Raw genomic sequence first — 22,975 nt, forward strand, 5'->3', positions numbered from 1 at the left:
GACATGCTTTAATTTTTGACCATATTTACCACAACTGTGTTAAACAAACAAAAATTAAGAAACTTGATTACCGTTTTTTAAAACTGGAGGCATAAATTCAGAATTTGGAAGATAATCCCTATATTCTGCGAGTCCAAAGCTTTTGCATATTCATGCATTACTGATTCAAGGGAAAAATTGTTATCACTTTGTTGTGGTCACTGGTATACGACAGATTAGGCATAGTTCGAACTATGTTCCTTATAACACTGTAACGTTTTGATTTGTTTCCTGCTTGGGAGGAATAACCAACACAAATACAACAAGAAAACCTAGAAAACTAAAACTTTTTCAATCGATTTAGCTTGCCATGAATTTTGAAAAAATGAAAAAATACTTTTATAATTTGTTTATTTGTATTTTTTGTCAAAATTTTATGTTTTATTATCCAAAAAAAAAAAAATGAGTAGTGAAAGTTATCAAAAGTTAAAGAAAACATACATAATTTAAAGTAAGTACAAGGAAATTTTTATGTTGTCATAATAAATACATCCTGACCAAATCAAACGTAATGTATATACGCATATACATTACCTATATACGAATCAAACAAGTATTTAACTTCTAAAATGAATACCATAAATTTTCAGAAAAATAGCTTGTAAACAGAAAAATTAAGCGCTATATTTGTACCAAGGTACGAAAAGAATATAGCTCCTACCGGATGTCCCACGAGACATCTCGTTCTTTTTTTGTTTTTATTTATAACCAGTTCTAATGCTTATATGTAATTAAACATTGAAACGTTTAGCGGTGTAACTGAAGTCTTTTAATAATTATTTAATGGTAAGGTTTGGATTTTAATACATTACGCATATGGAGAAATCCCAAAACACGACATATTTTATGGTTTTTCAATTGTATTTTCAAATTAGTGATGAATTATGTCAACAAAATTTGACGGCAACTCAGAATACACTTCATATTTAAAACAAAATTTTTAATGAAATTTTCCTCCTGAAGTCACTCTAACCCCCATCGTACACCCTTAAATCAACATAATTTAGCGTGAAGAATAAAATCGTTAAATATATATATCAGCACTATAGGTCTAGACATGTCTCCACCTGTTTCTGTCTTCGGCTACTCGTTTCCAGTTTTCAACTCCTTGTTCTTACAAATCTTTTTCCACTGACTTGATTCAGCTGGTCCCAAGCCTACCTATATTTCTTTTTCCGGTATTTCCTCTGATCTATCTAAGGGGAATCAAAATACAAGACTCAGCAATCTCGTTATCTTATCACGTTTGTTATGCAGGACTCTTGATATAGTTCGCATAGTTCTGCGTTTGATATTCTCTCCAGGAAATTCCCTACTTACCGGCCTCCAAAAATTAATATCAACACGAATTCATACTGGAGACAAAAAAAAATCGTTAAAATTAAGAATTAAAGTTCAATTTTTCCATAACATAATCAAGATGATAATCTATTCTATTTATTAATAATCTATGGTTTTTATATAAAATGATAAAATTTTAATATTGTTTGTAAGTAGTGGGGATTTATATGCGAATAAATAAATATAAATATTATGGTACTACATCTATATAATAATGATTGGGGCCTCACTGATAGATACACCACATACATCATACAGTACAGTACAGATAGATACAATCATGATCCTTGGATGCGACAACTTTGGGACCAAGGTCCCCCCACCCTAACCTTTCACTATATTCTAATGTAATGTAATATATTGTAATAAAATAGATTTATACATTTAATATATTCTATTATTATTATTATTATTATTATTATTATTAAGTAATAATAAATAATAACTTATGTTAAATGTTAATTCAACGTGTAATAATATCTACTTTTTATATTACGTTTTTCTTGCTAACTGTATAACATAAAAACCTTCTTAAATTTGTCAATCCCTTACCCAAGTTGGGGTTGATGTTGAGAATATCACAATAAATTATTCTTTTTCGATGTAGAGCTATTGCTTTTGTATTGATGGTAGAATTTTGGAATTTTATTGTCTGTAAATTCTCTAGCAGTAAACAAGGAAAGGGGGGGGAGGTTCGTTGGTTTCCGCAAAATACAAAATTTTGAGTTTTTTCAAAATTAGTAATTTTTAATTAGTTTCAAGAAAAATGTGTTATTTTTCCAATCTCTGAGGGATTTTTTGTTAAGTTCTTATCCGTCTATTGGGTCGCTCTTATCCTTCATCCCGAAAGCAGGATAACACAGATTGTTCGTCATCTGATACCTTAACACTTGTTATTTAAATTTTTTGGACAACGGAAAATTCGTTCTTTCGGGTGCCCGAAAAATGATTTTGAATTCAATTTTATCTTCTTATTTAAATACCTTTCGCAATAACTTTTAATCGATTTTAAACTTTTTGTATGGGCAAAAGCTGCTCAATGCGACCTTGACAACAGTCTCTCTAATTTCCCACCTTTCTAAAATGACTGCCAAATACTACGCCTGGCAGCAAAACCTAGACTGTATTGAAGAAGTAACAACAATTTATTTAAATCTAGCCATTATAAATGTGATCCGAGGTAAAAACCTAATTGAGCTCGTCTGTTCATTACATTCTACAGAGTGTTTGTTAAAAAGTTTCCACTAGAGGTTTTGTGGGCAACTGGAAGAAACTATGTTCTTTTCGCTATAATTTATGTATTTAAAAATAAAAATCCAACCACTATTTGCGTGGATGGGTTTTGCCATAACAACCTTCCAAATGTGGAGTAGGCACCGTAACTATAAGACCATGATCTCATAGAGAATAATATTAACTAATATTTCAAGATAATAAACTATAAAAAAGTGTAGGTCGCTATCGAACACTTTTTTTACATAGTTTCAAAAACAAGTATCGTTTCATTCCAGGGGGAAAGCTCATATAGTATTCTGTTTTCTTCGAGGACGCTTTCATGGTCAAACAGGTGTTAACTTTGTTTTTTAACTACATATTTTTTATACCTCAATTTTTAACAGCTTAATTTTTAGCAGCCTCATTTTTTTTAATTTTTCAAAATAATAGGTTTTTTTTACGAATTTTGATATTTTATCCAAGATAATATGTATTTTGTCCAAAAAAATTTGTTTGTATTTTAACAGTTTTTAGGTCTAAAAAAAGAAAATTTCAAACAAAGTTGCTTTTATGCGGTGAAAAATCATAATCTTTTACAAAAAATGTAGTTTCATTAAAAACTAAATAAAAACAAAATTGGCCCCTTTTTGACCATGAAGACGTCTATAAGAAAACTAAATACTGTATTTTTATTCCCTCTAAAATTAAACCCATACCTTTTTTTGTGTTAAATGATTTCCAATCCCGTTTTCAAAATATATGGATGGAAACTTATTAAAAAATCATCCTGTATAAGTGAACTTTTTGAACTTCTACTAAACCGAATATCAGCATATTATCTTCATTTCTAAATCACATGCATTAAATAATCAATTATGTTTGAATAGCGCAAAACAAAACAGAAAAAAAAAACATACGTTCATTCCCCATATAAAACATACAAAGAGAGTCATGAAACCAAAAAGATGTTTATCACCGATATCATTACATGAATGCAATTAATGTATTTTATGTAAGATGTATGTTCCTGCCTATCTATCTACAGGTACTTATTTATCATACCTGGAGCTAGGATTATCAGATTATAAAAAACTTTGCGTATAATGTTTACTTTGATATGATGACAAAAGTCCTCAGAATTTCACCCTGTCCAAACTGGGTCTTACAGGCCTTACTCAATTTACAAATGGGCATGTCTATGTAATGGGCAAAATGTTGAATTGTGACTCAAAACAATAGTAAACTTTTGCGATTATGACTAGTACTTTTTAAGCAATAACTGATTCCGTTTTTTTTTCACAAACTTTTTGCAAACATTCAAATGAAAGGGTTTTACAAGAAAATTACAAGAGTCTTAAAATTGAGTCTTCAATATGTTTTCAAAAAGCTTTACAAGATGAGCTTTTAATTTCATGAAATAAGAACATTAAAAAATGAATTTTATAATGGTTTAATATATTCTGAAAAAAAATTGTATTTAATATTTTATTTTAAGTTTACGAAAAGCTTGACTTGATACTGAAAAGTACTTAAAGATAAATACTTAATTTTTCATGCTTTGTCACATTTTCTGCAACGCCATTCAAATATAACATTGTAGTTACCAATGTAATCTTCCCCTGATATAAATGATATAACCCCACGTTAATTTTTATTTTGATAATTGTACCATAATACAGTCAAACATGGATAAGCGAGAGTTCAAGGGAGCACAATCTCATTCTCGCTTATAGAGTTTTCTCACTAACCTGAGTTTCTCGGTAATGCAGGTACATGGGTAGCGTTTCTCTCTTATAGAGGTATACGCAGCAATAAGAAGTCACAGCAAGTACGAATGTAGAAAATTGAAGCTTTAGTTCCTCCTAAATAATATAAATAAATAAAGCACGACTGTCGCGTATAGAGGTATAGATAAGTAGCAGTCTCACTTACGGGGATCCATGAGGGAAAAACGACTCTCTCTTACAGAGGTATCTATTTCTCGCTAATAGAGGTTTTGGGAGCTTAAAATGACGGGTCCTGGCTATTACTCTCCCTTATAGAGTTTTCTCACTTATCCAGTTCTCACTTACCCAGGTTTGACTCTTTTAGGAAAATTAAAATTTCGATGGATAAGAAAGTTCTTGAAAGTAAATTTTACTACAGTTTAGCATATGAAATGATAAACTGTAGAGATTTACATTTAAAGTATTAAAAATAAAACGAAACATTTCTAATTTTATTTGAAATCTGTCATATTTAGTGAATAAAGTCTTATAGTTAAAAATTCGTAAAATCCGATCTTTAGTCTTTTAATATAGACCTACAAGCTACAAGAGATATTATAATTTTAACCAAACACACACTTCGTGTGCAGTATAATTAATTATATTAAGAAAATATACAATTTATTATAATAGAAATTATTTTATGTAGTAATAATAATAATAATTCTTCACTTTTTTTACGTGAAATTCGAAGAAATCAAATACCCATTGTAGATAAATCTTCAAATGTTTTAATGTTTTAAATTTCAAAGTGATTTTTATATAACATTGTCGATTGGTATCTGAAGATAAACTAAATACAATTGTACTATAAAAACAAGAGATATTTAAATTTAAAAAATAATCCTGTAAAAGATCAAAACATTTTCGTTTTTAGAAACTGATGAACGCTGATCATATTTTCAATATTGAAACAAAACTTCCATCGTTTTTTTTTTGATGCCAAATAGAGGCTTGATAAAAAGTAAAGTTTTCTTAACAAAAGGTTATTTCCAATTGATTTATGTTACACCTATTTTGGGAAAGATTGCTTTATTTGGGATATGTGTAACTATCCAAGAAAACACCAAACATTCTAATATACCCTACTATTGTAACTAGTTACTAAAAAAACAATTGATTCAACTAACAGGAACGTAAAAGTAGAGATATGTGCGGATTAACAGTTTATTTTAGAAAACCATATTATATATCGTATTCCTAGTAAAGTGTCTAACTGTCTCACCCACTTTTGGCTACTCATAAGGATTATCTAAAATTTTTGTTAAAACGCCGGGAAAACAACTTTTTTTAAATTTTTCATTCTTTCTTTGATCTCTTTTAGTTCAAAATATAAATTTTTATGACTAGCTTAACGGATTAATTTCTCAGATAGATCGAGAGATAGATATTGAAAATTCAGATCATTTTATGAAAAATCTTACGTTATTATTCATTATAATTTATTCCACATATAAGTCCAAAAATACTTCTATCAATAATAAGTATAACACAACAGAGCTTTTCTTTTCAGCACAAAGCTTCATAGGCTTTTACAGATTTTTTAATGATCTAAAATTATAAATTATGCAACAGTAGTTAAAACACGTGCAAATGAAATCGTGCATTCCATACCATACCATTATTTATGAAAAAAAATTGTTATTACGTCAAATGTTTCGTAATAAACACACCAGAAATCGAATAATTCCAAGACAAAATGAAGTAATTAAGCTGACACATAAATTTCGAGCGTTAAATCGTATAAATAAATATATTTCTTAACATATTTTTAGTATTATTTTTATAAATATTCTACGTTTAATTCTTAGAAATTCACTTGCTGATGTTTGAAATATCACATTGCTTGCTTACTAGAAATGGTATTAAAAATTATAAATGCAGATAATCGAAAATCTCACATAACTTTCATATTATGAAAAGATATATATATATATATATATATATATATATATATATATATATATATATATATGCACAGATTAATTGCATTTCATATATTTATATACTTTCATGTGGTAACGATTCAAATTTTATTACGTACAATATTTAAGGGTAATCCATAAATCTTTAGGGGTAGTTTTATTTTTATCAATATATTGCCATTATTATTTTTTCAATTTATTTATTATTTGATCAAAAATATGGTAATGATTAAGACATCTTTAAGGAAAATGCCACCATGAATTAAAATATAAATACTTTTGAAAAAATGAAAGCATATTTTTTCTTTCAATAATTTCCTGGTGGATAATTTCCTAGGATATTGGCTTCGTATAAACGTATTTGAACTATACATAAAAAATAAAGCCTTTTACTGAAAGTTGACACTTTACTTTCGTAAATTAAAACTTTTATTATTAATGTTTTGATCAGATTATTTTTTTCAAACAATTTACAATTACCAAATTTTTGTTGTTAAAAATTTCTGTTAGATTGCTTTTAGAAATTTCTATTTATTTGTTTTTAAAATTTCATTAGGTATTCAAAAATTTCGATTCATTTTACCCAGTAGTTAAAAAATTTCGATTATGATTTTAAAATTGTAAATGATTACCAACAATTGAACTCATAAAAGTTTTCTTTTTTATTTACAGCGTGGTTCGTCACCGACATGGGCACAAGTGAGCACTATTGCTTAAGGTGGAATAATCATCAAAACAACCTACTCGGGGTGTTCAGTCAATTACTACGCGACGAGAGTCTCGTTGACGTTACACTCGCGTGTTCTGAAGGACATTCAATACGTGCACATCGTGTTGTATTATCCGCGTGTTCATCATACTTTCAAACATTATTCGTTGATCACCCTAGTCGTCATCCTATTGTTATATTAAAAGACGTTCGTTTCGCCGAATTACGCACATTAATTGAATTCATGTATCGTGGCGAGGTGAACGTTGAATACTGTCAACTTTCAGCGTTACTCAAAACCGCTGAAAGTTTGAAAGTGAAAGGACTTGCCGAAATGACAAATTTAAGTTCATCAACCACCGCATCATCGTCAAGTATTACATCGCCAATAGTGCCCTCAAATAGTGCGTCATCAGCAGCCGGAGTGTCTGGCACACCAACATCTACAGTGACTTCGCAACATGATAATCCAACATTACCCCCACCCTCTGCAACATCCACGGTACGAATGAGTGGTAGTGTAGTCGATCATATCGATCAAAGAGTGTTATTAGAACGAGAACATTTAGCATTACGTGAACGCGAACGGGAAAATCGTGAGTTACATATGAATGAACGTGATCGAATAGACAGAGTTGGTGAACATGTGATGAAACAGGAACCCGTCGATATACCAAGTCATCATCAGCGTTTAAGTGCACTTGTCGATGATGCACAAGGTCACACGACATCCTCGAGTACACCACCTCCTCAATCTAGGCGACAATGTAGTAGTGCTTCACCCCCACCACCTCAATCACAACAAACATCTGCAATAATTAATCGGCGGATGGGCCCATCGTCTTCATCGTCAGAAGATACTGGTGGTCGTGGAAATAATAACGATGATGGTGGTAGTGGTGTTATATCACCACGACCACCATTAGATCATCATGATCAAGATAGTGTTGTAAATTTAACTACATCATCGTGTTCAACCACCTCAACAGCGGAGCGAACCGCGCCAAGCGATTTAAGTGTACAATTACAAACGAATAATAATAATAATTCATCCACAATTGGACCACCTCCTTCATGTAGTAGTAGTAGTAGCAGGATACCAAGTGCATCACCAGGACACCATCATGATACAGAACCTATAGCAGGTCCTTCTGGTTTGCCACCTGTTCAGCAAGTGCCTTTGGTAAGTACAAACAATTACAACTTCTTTAAGTTCTCTGAAAAATAAGAAGGAAAAATAACTGATGATTATACACGATTGCCAAGTTGTAGTTAATTTTCCGAACAATCCAGGTCGATATGTACAATTAATATTATCCGGTCAAACCAAGTCTGTACACGGAGAATAAATACAAGTCACGATAAACATCCTGTGAAAGCCATATTTCAAGAACCCAATTAGAATAGCCTGTTTTTGTTGAAACGCATTTTGTTGCAGTGGACACCACACGATTAGATTTTCCCATTCGTATACTAACCGCCATTTTCCCAGTTATATACTATAACTATAATATATGCGTAGCTTTAAATGGTCGTAGCTCAAAAACTACCCATTAAAAACTTTGAAAAACATTTTAAGGGCCCTGGCTTTTTGAAAAAGTTTCACAGACTGCCATTTTCTTCTAATGCTTTCATTCATTTTCCTTACAATCGGATACATTTCATAGACCTTTTTTTCAAAGAGCTAGTTGAGATTGTAAATTAATCAGGAAAGCGGAGCTTGTGAGATTAGTTCTCTTTTTCTATTGAATTTGCCGTACAATACCACTATTAATTGATAATTGTTTAAATTATATAATAGTCTAGCAATATGTCTCTATAATGTTTTTAATATTTATTGTTTTTTGCAGTCGTTGAAAAAGGAAGTGGATTGGGGCGGAGGAATGAGTGACGAAAAATCTATAGTGGATCCCGACTACAGCCGACATCCGTACGATCAGGTCAGTATTTAACGATTTCAATTTCAAGGCTTTTTTAATTTCTTTTAAAAATTTTTGTGAAAGACTTTCATGCGATACTTTTTTAAAATCTGAAGTCATTTACAAAAGAAAAAACTAAAATATGCCTTAAGTTTCAGTAGATTAGAAATATATATCCGTTTTTTTTTATCGCTTCTTGTTTCGAATTGCATGTTTTTTTTTTTTTTCATTTTCGTTTTTAAAATAATCCGTTGGTCTTGAAAATTAAAAAAAAAATCACTTGCCAAAAAACAAAAAATTCACATTCAAAACAAAAGAATTTTTGAAGAAAATTTCTTGAAAATTTTACATTTTTTTATAAAATAACACTTAAAAATTAATATTTTTTTTTCCTATAACTAAAAATTCATTTTTTTAATTTCGATTGCACTTAGATTGATATAGATTTAATCCTTCTAGATAGCACTTTGTAGTAAACCTCCTTAATGATAAAACTCTTTTATTTATATAAGAAAATTTCCACACAAAAAAAATCGATTTTTTTATTTTCGAAAAATTGATTTTTTTTCCCACATATGTTTGAATTTTGTAATACGAAGTGCTACCATCGGGAGAAAAAAATATCTTAAAAGAAGTTGACCAACATTTTTGTAAACACTGATTTGTTTCGCATTTTTATAATTTATTTTCTTTTTTGATTTGTTAATTTAATGGCCAACTATAATTATTCATATAACATTTAATAATATAGCTCTCAATAACCAAGTTCATAAAATAAGCTCGTGCTCTAAGATTATATAATAAATGTAACAAGTGTAAAGCCAAACAAAAATGAACGTCAACTTCTTGTCAAACGCGAGCGACATATTTATACAAAAAACGAAATTAACAGCGAATATATTTTTCAAAATAGAAAAATTTGGGTATTTGAGTCAAGCAGATAGAAAAGGGTTAAGGGAAATAAAATTTCTAACTAGCACAAGATGATCAAGAAGTTGATGCTCTTCTTTGTTTGGTTACAGGATATGTTAAGCATAGAAGGAACAAGTAGCTCATTTCCGTGCATGTATTGCGGTGCAACATTCCAACATCAAAGTAAATTAACAAGACATATACTATCACACAGTCTGGAAACACTCAAGTATCGTGAACAATTACATTTACAAGGCTTACCACCAGGTCTAGCTGGTATGCCACCTGAAGCATTATCAGCATTTTCTCGTGGTTTGCCAACATCACACGATCCGACGTCAATGAAATGTGATCCAGGTTCATCAACAACGTCTGGAAGTGGTCCAGATTATTCTGCAATGGATTTAGATTTAGAGGCCGCTGCAGCGGCAAGTGCTGGTGCTGGAAGTAGTGGTGTATTATGTAAATTTTGTGGCAAATCATTCCCTGATGTTGGTTCATTAATTGCTCATTTACCAGCACATACCGGTGATCGACCTTTTAAATGTGAATTTTGTGGTAAAGCATTCAAATTACGGCATCATATGAAAGACCATTGTCGTGTTCATACTGGGGAACGCCCGTTTCGTTGTGCACTTTGTGGTAAAACCTTTTCTAGAAGCACTATACTTAAAGCACATGAGAAAACACATTATCCCAAATATGTACGCAAGTTCCTTTCACCGAGTCCACTCGACACCGAGGAAGAAAATAATCCGCATCAATGATGATAAGAGAGTGGGTGTGTAGAATGTACTTCTAATACTGAATTGATGGCCACTATACCAAAATTCTTTACATCCTCATTGTGAAATCATCATCACCGTTTATAAAAAAAAAAATTATGAAATATTTTTTAGTGAGTGAAAGTGATGTTTCCCGCATATTTCAAGCGGTGCTATGGACTGGTTCTAGTCGCGCGTTCGTGTGCCGTTACAAAAAAATTTAATAATGGCTTAACTATTAATTTACCAAAGCCGAAAAATATTGTTTTTGGCTCACATACAAATAGAAATGAATTTTTATGTACATTATTTTTTACTTATTATAAAAATATTATATTTTCTATTTTTTTTTTTTAGTAGCAACAAGATGTAGAAGGAGAAAGAAAATGTAAAGAGCTCAAAAATGGTCTGACCAATACTTTTTTTGAGTTTTTATAAATTTTTTATTATTATTATTAGAAATATATTACAAATCCACTTGTTGAAAATTGACCAATAATATATTATATGACGTTTAAAATATATAATTAATTCTGTAATGCTTACATCTTTTCAAGTTGTCTGTCCTTTTTTGCCCCAACAAATCAAAAAGCTGACTCATGAGCATTGTACAATGAGTTTTCTATGTGTGGGAATGGCTACTCTTGATAAAGTGTGTAAAGGGCATTTGCTCTCGAAATAAATTCATCGGAAAATATTTTCTCTTCCAGCATGGATTCCAAAACTTCCTCGCTGGAAACGCATTCGCTGACTTAATGAGTTTTGACAATTTCGATATATTTTATCGCAATTTTATAGCTAGGCTAAACAGTGGCGGATTAGCAAAAGTAACAAAAGCAACAGGTTTCGCGCATTCTTCATTGGTTGATAAATCTTAAAAAGAAGTTTTAGATTAATCAGCCAGTTGACCAAAGGGCTGCCTTCAGATTTACGAAAGTTGGAAATCTTAATCTGACACTGAGACTCAAGGTACAAAGTTAATCATCAGAGCAAAATTTTGGACGCACTACAATCATGTATCCATTACTGAATTAATTACAGATTTATATTATATATTATGATATAGAGGTAGCTTGGTCGAAGTGAACAGCCCATCAATATGAATGGCTAATGTTTTTTATAACCCGCGCATCAAAGTTAACTGTTGTGTATACCACATTTAAAATTTTGAATGGGTTTGAATCAAAATGAATAGGAAATTAAAATTATTTATTTCCGATTCATTTCTCTACATACCACTTCAAAATTTTACATATAGATTTCAATTGGTAGCAGAAGAAATTAATATTATTTTTCAAATTCATTCAGATTAAGAACTTTGAATTAGTAAGTTTATTTCTATTTATTTCGATTCAAAATTGTGAATGGGTATGAATAGGAGTGAAATGTTAACTGAATACATTTTCGATTCATTCCGAGGAAATAGATTTTTTTTATTAAGTATAATGATCATCTAAAAGAAAAATTATTTAAATTGGTTTCAGCTCTGCTACCATAGATGAAAGATTGGCTCAATTTACAGGTTTTTTTTAATAGATTTTACATTTACCTCGAGTAATGGGCGTAAGAACATTTGTTATTTACTTTGGCGGAGCTTTTTGCTTTGCTCCAAGCTTCATATAATTATTATATTTATATATTATACAATACAAAAACCCTATACAAACCTACAATACATTCAGTCCTAGAACAGTTTCCTATTTAAATATTTAAATGATAAAACAAATCAATTATCCTATTAGAGTAAATAATTTTTTGTAAAATAATTAATATTTTTTAAAATAGAATACCTCTAATTATTTAAGATGTTTTTATCAGAGACAAACACCCACAATCAAACAAGTAAAACAAACGTCAATGTGTTATTTACCAATATTCAACCAATGGAAAATTAAATTTTCAATATTTTTCTTTTTAATTTTTTTGGTTTTCTTCATAAAAAGTAAAAACAGAATTACTTGTGATTTCCATCAAATGTGATTTTCTACAAAAGAATAATTTAACAGGTAATAAACTTGTTTCTATATCCCTTTCTTTGCTGACATTCTGAATCAACCTGTATAATGAAACTTAGTGAATACTAGTTATTGATAGTACCATACTTTGTTCCAAAATTTTGTCGCTACACACAATCTTCCATTGAACTTTTTTTTTCGTTAACGCAATCAAACCGTGAGAAACACCAACAATTTTGTACCTTTAGGACGCCATATTGACAGTGTGTGGATTTCAATTTAAAGAAGTCAATTTAAGGGACTACAATATACAAGTAGTTAAAAGTTATGGATTAAAGTCATTTGCCTAACTGTTTGATTAATAAATGGCTGAATATCGTTCAGGCTGATAATTGAACGTCGCCGTTCAGTAAAAAGGTTAGGCTGTTAATTGAATGGCTAATTCAGCTAGTTGGCTCTCCATATACAAACCAAGCATCAAGAAAATAATTAGTCAGTTATCGTCAGTTATTTTGTCTTTATTTTCTATAAATTTTCTATTATATCTGTTACTCTATTTGAAAATTTTTTTGGAACTCATGATCTTGGTGAAATTTTTATCTTAAATATATCCTACATAGAACAGCACTATAAAGCAAAATATCACAGTTTTTGATAATCACAAGTAATTTTAATCAAATTCTTTTCTCTAAAAATTAAATATTTAAAAAACTGAATAGAAGTAAATAAACCTACTACAGCAGAAAAATTGTAATTAGCGAGTTATGAAAATAAATATTATAAAAAAAATTTATAACACCTTCTTAAAATGCTTATTGGTAGCAACAAAAAAAAACGCAATGCTATAGAAATGATTTTTAAGCAAACAAAAACCCGAAAATGAAATAAAACTATTAGCGAAAACTCACATAGATTTGTATAATTAAAATGAAAAATTATTATATGAAAAAATTTTATTAAAATTAATTTAAAAAAAAGTATAATATATTCAAAGAAATTTATTTATGTTGCTACACACTTATAAAACTCACGTTAACACGAAAATTTTTTAGCTTAATAATTTTTTTTTAGTAAAGTTTCAAAAAATGATTTAAAAAAAAAAAAAATAAGTTTATCAATATACAAATTTTCAAGCTTTTATTACATTTTTGTCAAAATAAATGTGAAACTTCACCTTCAGCAACATTTTAGTCAATATGGAATTTAAGGGGGTGGATGAATGAACATACCTATTATTTTCGAAATTTGGCTTATGTCTAATCACAATTATTTAAACTTCAAAAACTTTATTTTAAAGAAATCATTCCCTTTTTCTTCACTTTTATGCAAGAGACGGTACTTATATGGTCGATTTTCATCCATCTGATAACTAGATGAGACATTTTTTTACGAAATTTTATTGATTTTTAAACACTTCTATCATTTTCTACTAAAAAGTATTCATGGCTCTTTTTAATTAAATTTATTTTAAATCATGTTTTTTCATTAACGGTTTTTTCTCAGACAAGCCTATGCCATTATTTTCGCAATTAAATTATGTTTCTTCTGACTCCAATTTCGATTGTTTAACAGATAAGTGTAAATCTGTTCATATCATGCGAACGGGTAAGTCAATATTGGTAATTACACCGATCTGTTAACCAATCGAAATTGGTATTAGAAGAAGGATAATTTAATAACGAAAATAATAGTATAGACTTGCTTGAAAAAAAGCGTTCATGGAAAAAATTGATTAAAACTAATTTAATTAAAATAGCCATGAACACTTTCAGATAGAAAATCTATGATAGGAGTGTTTAAAAATTTTATAAAATTTCATAAAAAATATGTCTCATCTGGTTATCAGACCTTATACCGTTTCTTAGACCACTTGTCTAACTAATCGAGAAAAATCTTAAAATTAGTGTGACGTAATTTACGGATGGCTCCTAAGCATAAATAGCATTAGCCATTTTTATTAACTAATGAACAGTAATCACACAGCTTTTACCTGGTGAGTAGATTGCATAATTTTAACCTGCATGATAGAAAATGTAAAAATCATTTTTATTACCTAATCAAAATATAAAAAAGATATTTACCAAAATGATTTATCGTAAAAAATGATCTTATGAATTTTTTTTCATGCTGGCTCAAAAAATATATGATCTAAAATTTTAAGGTAGAGAGTGAGGTATAAATTACTGTTCAAAAATGAGAGAGTGAAATAATTGTCCAATTTTATTTTTATAAAATAATTTTCGTTCACAGTCTCTTTGTTTTTGACAAAAATTTGATAAAGAATTGAAAAAAAAATCACACAAAATATTTTGCAAATATCCTCAATCTCCAAAATATGTGTAAACCAAATCATCGACTCCAAAGCCAATACCTTAATTTGTATATTCATAAATATATTTTTTTTAATATTATAAAAATAATAATTTTTAACATCCAACATTGACATTATTTTTGTTTTTCTTATTAATTTAAATTTTATTTTGGATAACTTTTTGGAAAAAAAAACCTATTGTGTCAATTAATATGGTAAATAAAACTTGAAAACTTTTGCTTATAAAAAAAATTCACTTTGAATAAGATACTCATTATTATGGGAAATCGCGTGCTGATATTACCTTGTTATCAATATAAAATTTTCCCAGACATTGGTAAAACACTTTAAAAAATCTCAACACCAAAGGGTTAAATAAAAATTAATTAAAGTTCGATTTACATACTAAATAATAAGTACAGTAGAAAATGGAAAAACCCTTAAAAGATTTTCGTAAACAGTTTTCTATTTTCTTTGGCATAATTCAAATGCTCAAGGCTATTTTAATCAATTTTTGTATTTTCCATAATGTTTGTTGAGTGTTTTCGGTTTAAATAGCCAAAATAAAAAAATATATATTTAAATTCTGAAACAAACAACAATTTTCTCTGGACGTTTGCTCCGTAAACGCTCCGTTCAAGAAAAATCGACTTGTTACGTTATGGAACCATAGGGATAATTAATATCGAAATAATCTGGGCTTATCTTTTTTACAGTTTGCAGTAACCAAAATCAATTATCAATATTTTAAAAATTGCAAAATTTTTTTTTTTTTTCATAAACAAAAATTAAATTAATTATTAAATATTGAATATTTTATTAGTAATGAATAATTTTATTTATTAATATTGAAACTTAATTTTGGATATTGTAAGGCAATAAAAAGACAAACTTTGATTAATTTATTGTAACCCAACAATTCGATATCCCTTGAATATATATTTTCAGTCTCACTATTTAACCAGGGAACACCCGTTGTTGGCTATATTAGTTTATACTGTTTGCAAAAATAAGAAAGATTAAGAATTGTTTAAAATGACCATTTTCGTATACTTAAATAATGCATGAAAATAGAAAAATTTCGTCGGAATTTTTGAACGAATTTCAACAAATTTTTCCCATTTTCTGTAAAAAAGGGTTATGAATATTTTAAGGCGATACATCCATGTGATAATTCACCCACAAATCAAAGGTCACCCTGAATAGAGACGTGGCCAACTCATGGATCACCGGGTGAACGTAATCACAGGGTTGCTGTAAGAACCAAAGAACTCCCAGGCTCGTACTGACTCGGCTCCATTAAAGATATGGCCAATCAGTGGACAATGAGTGGGTAATCACAGGGTTAACGCAAAGCAGAAAACTGCTTAGGCCCGCTCTAACTCGACCCCATTCGTTATTTATTGTTAAAAAAGTAAATTAAATGTAAAAATAATAGTTTAAAAAAACTAAAAAACACGTTTTTGTAACTAGCTGATAAATAAAGTTTAAAAAAATCATTTCATCGTAAAAAAGCGTGGGGTGCTAAATTTCAATTATTGTATATATTTTATAGACAAATATTGGTAAAAGTAAAGTCATTATAAAATATCTTAAAAAGCACCCCAAGCTTTTTTGCGATAAAATGATTTTTTTGAATTTAAAGAGCTACCTTTTAGCTCACCTAGTTACAAAAGTACTTTTAGTTCTTTTAAACTATTATTTTTTTTGTGCTTTTTAGTTTTTAGACTATTGTTTATTTATCAAAAATTCAGTATAAATATGATGGGAGCGCAAATAAATGTATATATTCAGATATGGAAATCGTTAATCCTGAAAATCTTGTTCAGTATAATCAAATAACTTGTTAAAATATTGTATTATCATCGATCTTTGACAAGTATGCCAAATTTTGAGTTAATACGACGTTTTGAAAGGGATCAAAATCTTGTTCAAAAAGTACGTTACATACTTACATGCTAATATACTTATGAAACAAATAAGCGTGTTTAAGATTAATGGTAATTTTTTTTTTTGAGGGTGAATTGTCGTTGGCTGTGAATTGATACCAATTTTTCTATATTACTATGTAAATCGTCACATAAAGGTTTCAAATTTTTTAAACTAACGCTTTTATGTTCAGTTATATAGCTTTTAAGGCTAAGATGTAGATTTTCGAACTTATTCGAGTTTTGCCATCCGGTAAAATTGTTTGTTGATTCCATCGTAAACAGCACGCAATTTCTTATAAAAATGCATATTTTATACAAAGGTTTTTCTACATACTCTTGCTTTATTTACTGTGTTAAAAAGTATATAAAATTTAAAAAAAACAAAATCATTTATAATTAATTATATTTATTAATTTCTTCTTATTTTTTGGCTGTTATTTAGTTCAATAAGTACGATTTTTTCGGTATTAATTTTTTGTGATTTAATTATTGTTTGGTAACTGATGTAAAGGGCTGTGATAAATTGGACTTGAGCGTGCTATAATAAGGGTCTCTGCGCATATTTCATTTACAATATGAGAACTTTTTAAATATTGATATTTGATTAAGAAAATAAATAGACTAAAATATTTTTAGACTAAAAAACTGATGATGTGATATATGAATTTTTATTGTAATTCAAAATGGTTGTTTAATACCTTTAATTGTTATGCATTTAATATGTATCAATATTTAATCATTTTTATTTCCTCTAATCTCAAATATTGTGTTTCGAATTTGTGATTCAAATTACATAAAATACGATCGAAAATAATTTAGTTTCAGAAACCAAATAGTGGATGAAAATTGATTGTAGGCGGTTGTAAAAGGTGCCATATTGTTTTTCACCTAAACAATGACAAGATCATAATACCAAGGTTCATCATTTAATATTAAGAATCCCTTTCGTATGAAAAACCATATTGTTTTTCACCTAAACAATGATTTCAAACGCAAGATCATAATAGCAAGATTGATCATTTAATATTAAAAATCCCTTTCGTATGAAAAACACAAAATCATCTCGCATTTCTAGAAAAAATACAATTTTAGATTTTATCTTGTTGCCTTTTAAACGTTAATAGTTTTTTGTCATCGATTTTCCCAACATTCGGAACATTTTTATAGGCTTTTTCATTAAGTCAGCAAGAATTCTACAGAGCAGTCATTTTCATTTTGAGAACAAAAAGAAGGTATATCCGTAAAATATGACCATTATTAACCGTATTATTCTTTAGTAACGCTCTCGAAACGGCGATTATGTTGAATGATTTGTCGACCGCCTTAAACGTTTCCTACCCTAGGTGAGCCCGTGCTTTTGATTAAACTAAGTTGCTTTATTCAAGCTTTTTCTAATATTTCTAACGAGTTGACACAACATATTCCGTTTAAAAGGTAAGATTTGATTTTAAATCTATTTCAATTACCTATTTCTTTTATTGAAAATCGAACCAGGTTAAGGTGTACTACTTTAACCTAGCTGTTGTAAAATTGACAGATTGTATTGAAAATTCATTACCTTTAATGGTCATTATTTCTAAGCAATACAATCCAATAAAATTAATAATTGATATCCGGCCTTAATGGATAAGTTGCGAAACCATAAAGTGTACTAGCTTAATACCCGCTTTCTTCGCTGGGCTTAAAAGTAAAGATGCGTTATATCTATCACATCTCTTACTCTCGCTTATCCTTTTTCCATAACACTCGAAATAGGGGTAGGGATTGTTTTACACAGGTAAAATATATGTACAGATTTCAATTTCAATATTTTTAAATGCTCTATATATTTTTAAATGTCGTGACTCATAGTATCAGAACATGTGGCCATGAATTGTATCTCGTTCACCATTTTTTACAGAAATATTTGCTTTATGAAGCTCATAGATGGTGTATTGAAAGGTCATAGGCTAAATTTAAATCTTTATAAATTAATGCTCATGTGTTAGTCTGATGTACGAGCTTTATTATTGTACAGTTTCATTTAAACCCATTTAAAAGTTTTTGCCTGAAAGCAAACAAACAAACAACTTTACTTTAACTTTTATAATATATAGAGATAGGGATATAATAGAGCTTGATTCAAGCAAAATTAAAACAATTCCTAAATAATATTATACCGTTAGGTTAGCTTAGGTCAAGTTTTTTTTTTATACCATATACGTGTTTTACCACATATTCCGCTGATAATTTGAGCTCTTCAATTATTTTGAGAGTTTGAATTCTCCTCCTTCATGCATACACCATGCACTTGAAACCTTATTCTTGAATTATCCGTAATGCCTTTTTCTAGATGGTAGAAAGCGGCCAAATAGTTGGTGGAGTTTTAAAAAATTTGAATCACATAATTCGAAAATTTATAAGAATTGGAAAATAGAAAACTCATATGTGTAATGAAAATATATGATATTGCAGGCGAGTGATATTTAAAATTTAAAAAAAAATGTTTCTATTATGATATGAATAATGCCTATATGTTCATCTAATTAACTGTTTGCGTAAAACAATAAGTAGGTTTTTCTCTAGGGTTTAGGATCGTGCAGACACAGTGTGAAGTGAAAACACTATTGAGACCCAATATTTGAGCTCAATAAGTAAACACTCAACATACGCACATCCGCATTACGGCGCAAACTCACACTGAATGACTGTCTGAGCTGTGATTAGTGCATAATAGTAAATAGAATACGTTTTTATTAAAAAAAAAATCCGACACTTTGTCGATAAATTTTTCTAAAATTTATTAATTTTTATATAAGAAATTCAAAAAAAAAATTAAAAAAACTTAACTAATTGGAAAAAAAAAACATTTTTAAAATTGTATAAAAAAAAATTAACATTTAAAAATAATTGGATCTTTAAGAGGAAAAGAAAATTTTTCTTTTTTTTAAAATTTAAATAAATGAAATTAATGAATATTTTCAAAAAGTTGTGAAAAAATTATTTTTTCCCATTTCTCAAAAAAAAAATAATTGGCGAGTATATATTATTATTTAAAAAAATTGTATCTTAGACTTTTGACGGTCATAGCAAAACAACGGAAACTCCATAAAAGGTAGAAAAACTTATTAATTTACCAACTATTTGAAATTTTTATTTCAATATGAATCTCAACATGAATTCACGGTCTGCAAGAAACAAATGAAAGTCAAAAAGTTTGAGAGCAAATTTGTAGGTTTTTTACTCTGGCAGTATTACTAAGAACGGGTACTCGTTTTAAAATAGAATTACGTAATTGCTTAATAAATAGATTGACCAACGTATTGAAGAGAAATTAGCAAAGAATAATGATTGTTTAATTTTTAAAGTGACAAAAAAAAAATTCACTCATTAATTTGTCAATAATTTTTAAATCTATTTGCCAAATAATTTCAAAATAATCTCTCGATTTTCACACACTTAGTTAATTTTAAGTAATTTAAGAGCATGTATAATCAAATATTTTCATTTGAATGAATTTAGACCGTAAAATATTGAGTGTCTCATTTTCTCGTTTCTGCCTCGGAATGAGCAGAAAAATATTTTAATGTTGATTGAAATGAGAGGGAAATTTACGAATATTGATAGAAAAATAATTTGTCTATTTTTGGAAACATTTACCATTTTGTCGGGTCTGCCACCGAATGAATGCAATGATAGAATAAGGGTTCCATGTGACAAAGGGGCTGGAAAAAAAAACATCATTTTATCAGAAAATATAAACATTTTTCGTGTTTTAGAAGGTTCTGTTAATTTTTTCTCTCGATTATGGCTAACGCTGAAAGTATAAACGAGAAAATGAAGCACCCTAATCTGTTTTGTCTAAAATTTTTGGTCTTACAAGAGAGCAGATCAATAAGATATAACATTGATCCCGATTTGGGTCCCACTAAATTTTTGCAGATAGTATTGGTCTTGATCTTGATCTTGAGCGATATTGCACTCACAAGACCAAGACTTTACGCGTTCTTACTTTTGGACAGAAAACATTAAGATATCGTATCATATTCATTTTTTCTCTAATTGGCTGTATAGAATATTTCTTTATCTGTCTTAATATTTATGTATAGACAAGAAATTCTCATATTTTACTTTAGAGCCATTTTCATTTTAATCGAATCCATGAGGTAAACTTTTTGGACATTTTTTAAAAACAATTACTAAAATCCGCAATCCTTGAGGCTTAATTTTTCGTTTGTGACTTCCAAAAAAGTTTAAAATTATTTTTCACTAGCGTGGAGTAGTGGAAAGTCCATCACGGATGGTATAGAATCTTTTGATTGAGGAAGGGGAACTACCAAAGCAAAAGATAAAAAGAAATTTAGACGAATTCTGATATAAAGGTATCTTTTGAATATCAATGTTTAAAAATTGTTTTCCTCATAAATTCTTTCTATGAATAGAAACAGGCTATAAACTTCACTGGCATACTGAGAGAGAGTTATTAATAAACTCCCAGCTAAAACAAACCTACTCGTGTACAAGGTGGCAATTGAACTCGATATGCCAACAGAAAAAATTCCACGTATTTGATTATATTGGAGTCATCATTTTGGAAGCACATCTGTCGTCATCTACGAATTTCACCTTATCTTCTAAAAGGCCAATAGTATGGATATTCATATAAATAATATAATCCTGGCAAAATTGTATAATTTTTTGATTACCAAGTGATCTGAAATTATTCCCTAAGGAAGAGACACAGTAATTTAATCTCTGTCTCCGAGATTCACAAAATAGTGAAGATAAATTAAGCTTTTATTCAAAAAAACGCAGAAAAATTAGTACATTTTCTGTATCCCTTTTGGCGATTGGATAAATCCATAGTTTCTAGCAAACAATTACCATAAACTGACCATTAACCAACTGAGACCACACATGTATATTTTTAGTTACCTTTCGTAGAATGTATAAAGCAGTTAGGATTAAAAAAAGTTCGTAAAATTTTGTTTGTGTTATTAGCAAGATAAACTAAACAAACAGTGGTGCTTATTTTTTTAATTTTAGTTTCAATATAGTTTCTCTCTCACATCAAATGGCAGAGCTTGATATATTACACAAATTTTACTAGACCATTCCATAGCAATATTTTACAGGATATAATAATTCAATAATGTTCCTTTTATTAATTTTTTTTATACTAATTAATAATATATTTAAATATTATTTAAAATATTTTTATTAAAAATAAATAGAAAGAAAGTAAAAAGTTTTTGGTAATTACATTCAATAATAGCTTGATGATATTTTCTTAAACTCGATAAGCACAGATTAGATAGGATTCATGGAACAAGTTAAAACATCAAATACAATTCTGAAATTCTATAATCGATGGAAGTTTTTGCAAAGCAAATGAATCAACTGATGGCACAGAAGTACCTATACTGGTGGCACAGAAAGCCAGAGATTGTGGGGATGCCAGAGATACAGGATGGGCGGGCCATTGATGTGTTCGATTTTAAAAACGCTTAAAACAAACATCCAACAATTTTTCCTAATTTTATCTTAAAATATATAAAAAATTATTTCCTTAATTTGAATTTTTTTAGTAAATAGTCAAATGAATTTTTTATTAAATAAGTTTAATTAAGTAAATTAGTCAAATCTACTAATAACTTATCAGGGGAGAAAGAAATTATACTTAGATACACGAACAAAAAAACTTACGCACTGAAATGATGGAACTGATAATAAGTGGTTAAAATCCTGCAAAATTTGATCTAAAATTTAGTCGCCAAGAAGAATGTGCATACCTGGAATTGGACTTCATCATACTGGAGTTCTTATGTGAGCTCATTTAAATCTAGATAATTTTGTTAAATGCTTTTTTATATATTTTAAGATGGTAAAAATTTATGGATTTTTATTTTATAGTCTTTTCAAAATTTCACACTTTTTGGCCCTACCCTGTATATTCAGCATAGCCTAGAGAACTAAAAAGGGCAAACCGTAATTTTATATTCCTGATTGTCTCGACTTTCAAATGAGTTTCGGAATTGCTTTTGAAGGCACTAAATGGTAAATACATGTACATCTCTCCCTATTTCTTTTTCGAATTATTAGGAAACTATTTCATCGGTAACATTAGAGTAATCTAAGTCTTAAACTCGAGATCTTTTAACCCATCTATGATTATAAGTCAATCAATTTGTGGTATTAAAATTTTACTT

The 22,975-nt window shown here is 29.0% G+C and overlaps 1 protein-coding gene across 2 annotated transcripts in view; it reads left to right on the forward strand.

The window, feature by feature from the left end:
- The window catches only part of LOC123293875 (protein tramtrack, beta isoform-like), a 112,306-nt gene that overhangs the window by 73,355 nt on the left and 15,976 nt on the right, over positions 1-22,975 (forward strand). The window contains exons 2-4 of one of the 2 annotated variants that reach the window (XM_044874851.1): positions 6,959-8,178; positions 8,846-8,935; positions 9,937-10,825. In XM_044874851.1, the coding sequence (XP_044730786.1) occupies positions 6,976-8,178; positions 8,846-8,935; positions 9,937-10,593 (1,950 nt within the window). In that variant the 5' untranslated portion in view covers positions 6,959-6,975 and the 3' untranslated portion in view covers positions 10,594-10,825. Of the gene's footprint in view, positions 1-6,958; positions 8,179-8,845; positions 8,936-9,936; positions 10,826-22,975 lie in introns of those variants that run through there. The other variant, XM_044874850.1, reaches the window with a different exon arrangement.

Source organism: Chrysoperla carnea, chromosome 2 (assembly GCF_905475395.1).
Source record: "Chrysoperla carnea chromosome 2, inChrCarn1.1, whole genome shotgun sequence".
In the NCBI taxonomy this organism is placed as follows: Eukaryota; Metazoa; Arthropoda; class Insecta; order Neuroptera; family Chrysopidae; genus Chrysoperla; species Chrysoperla carnea.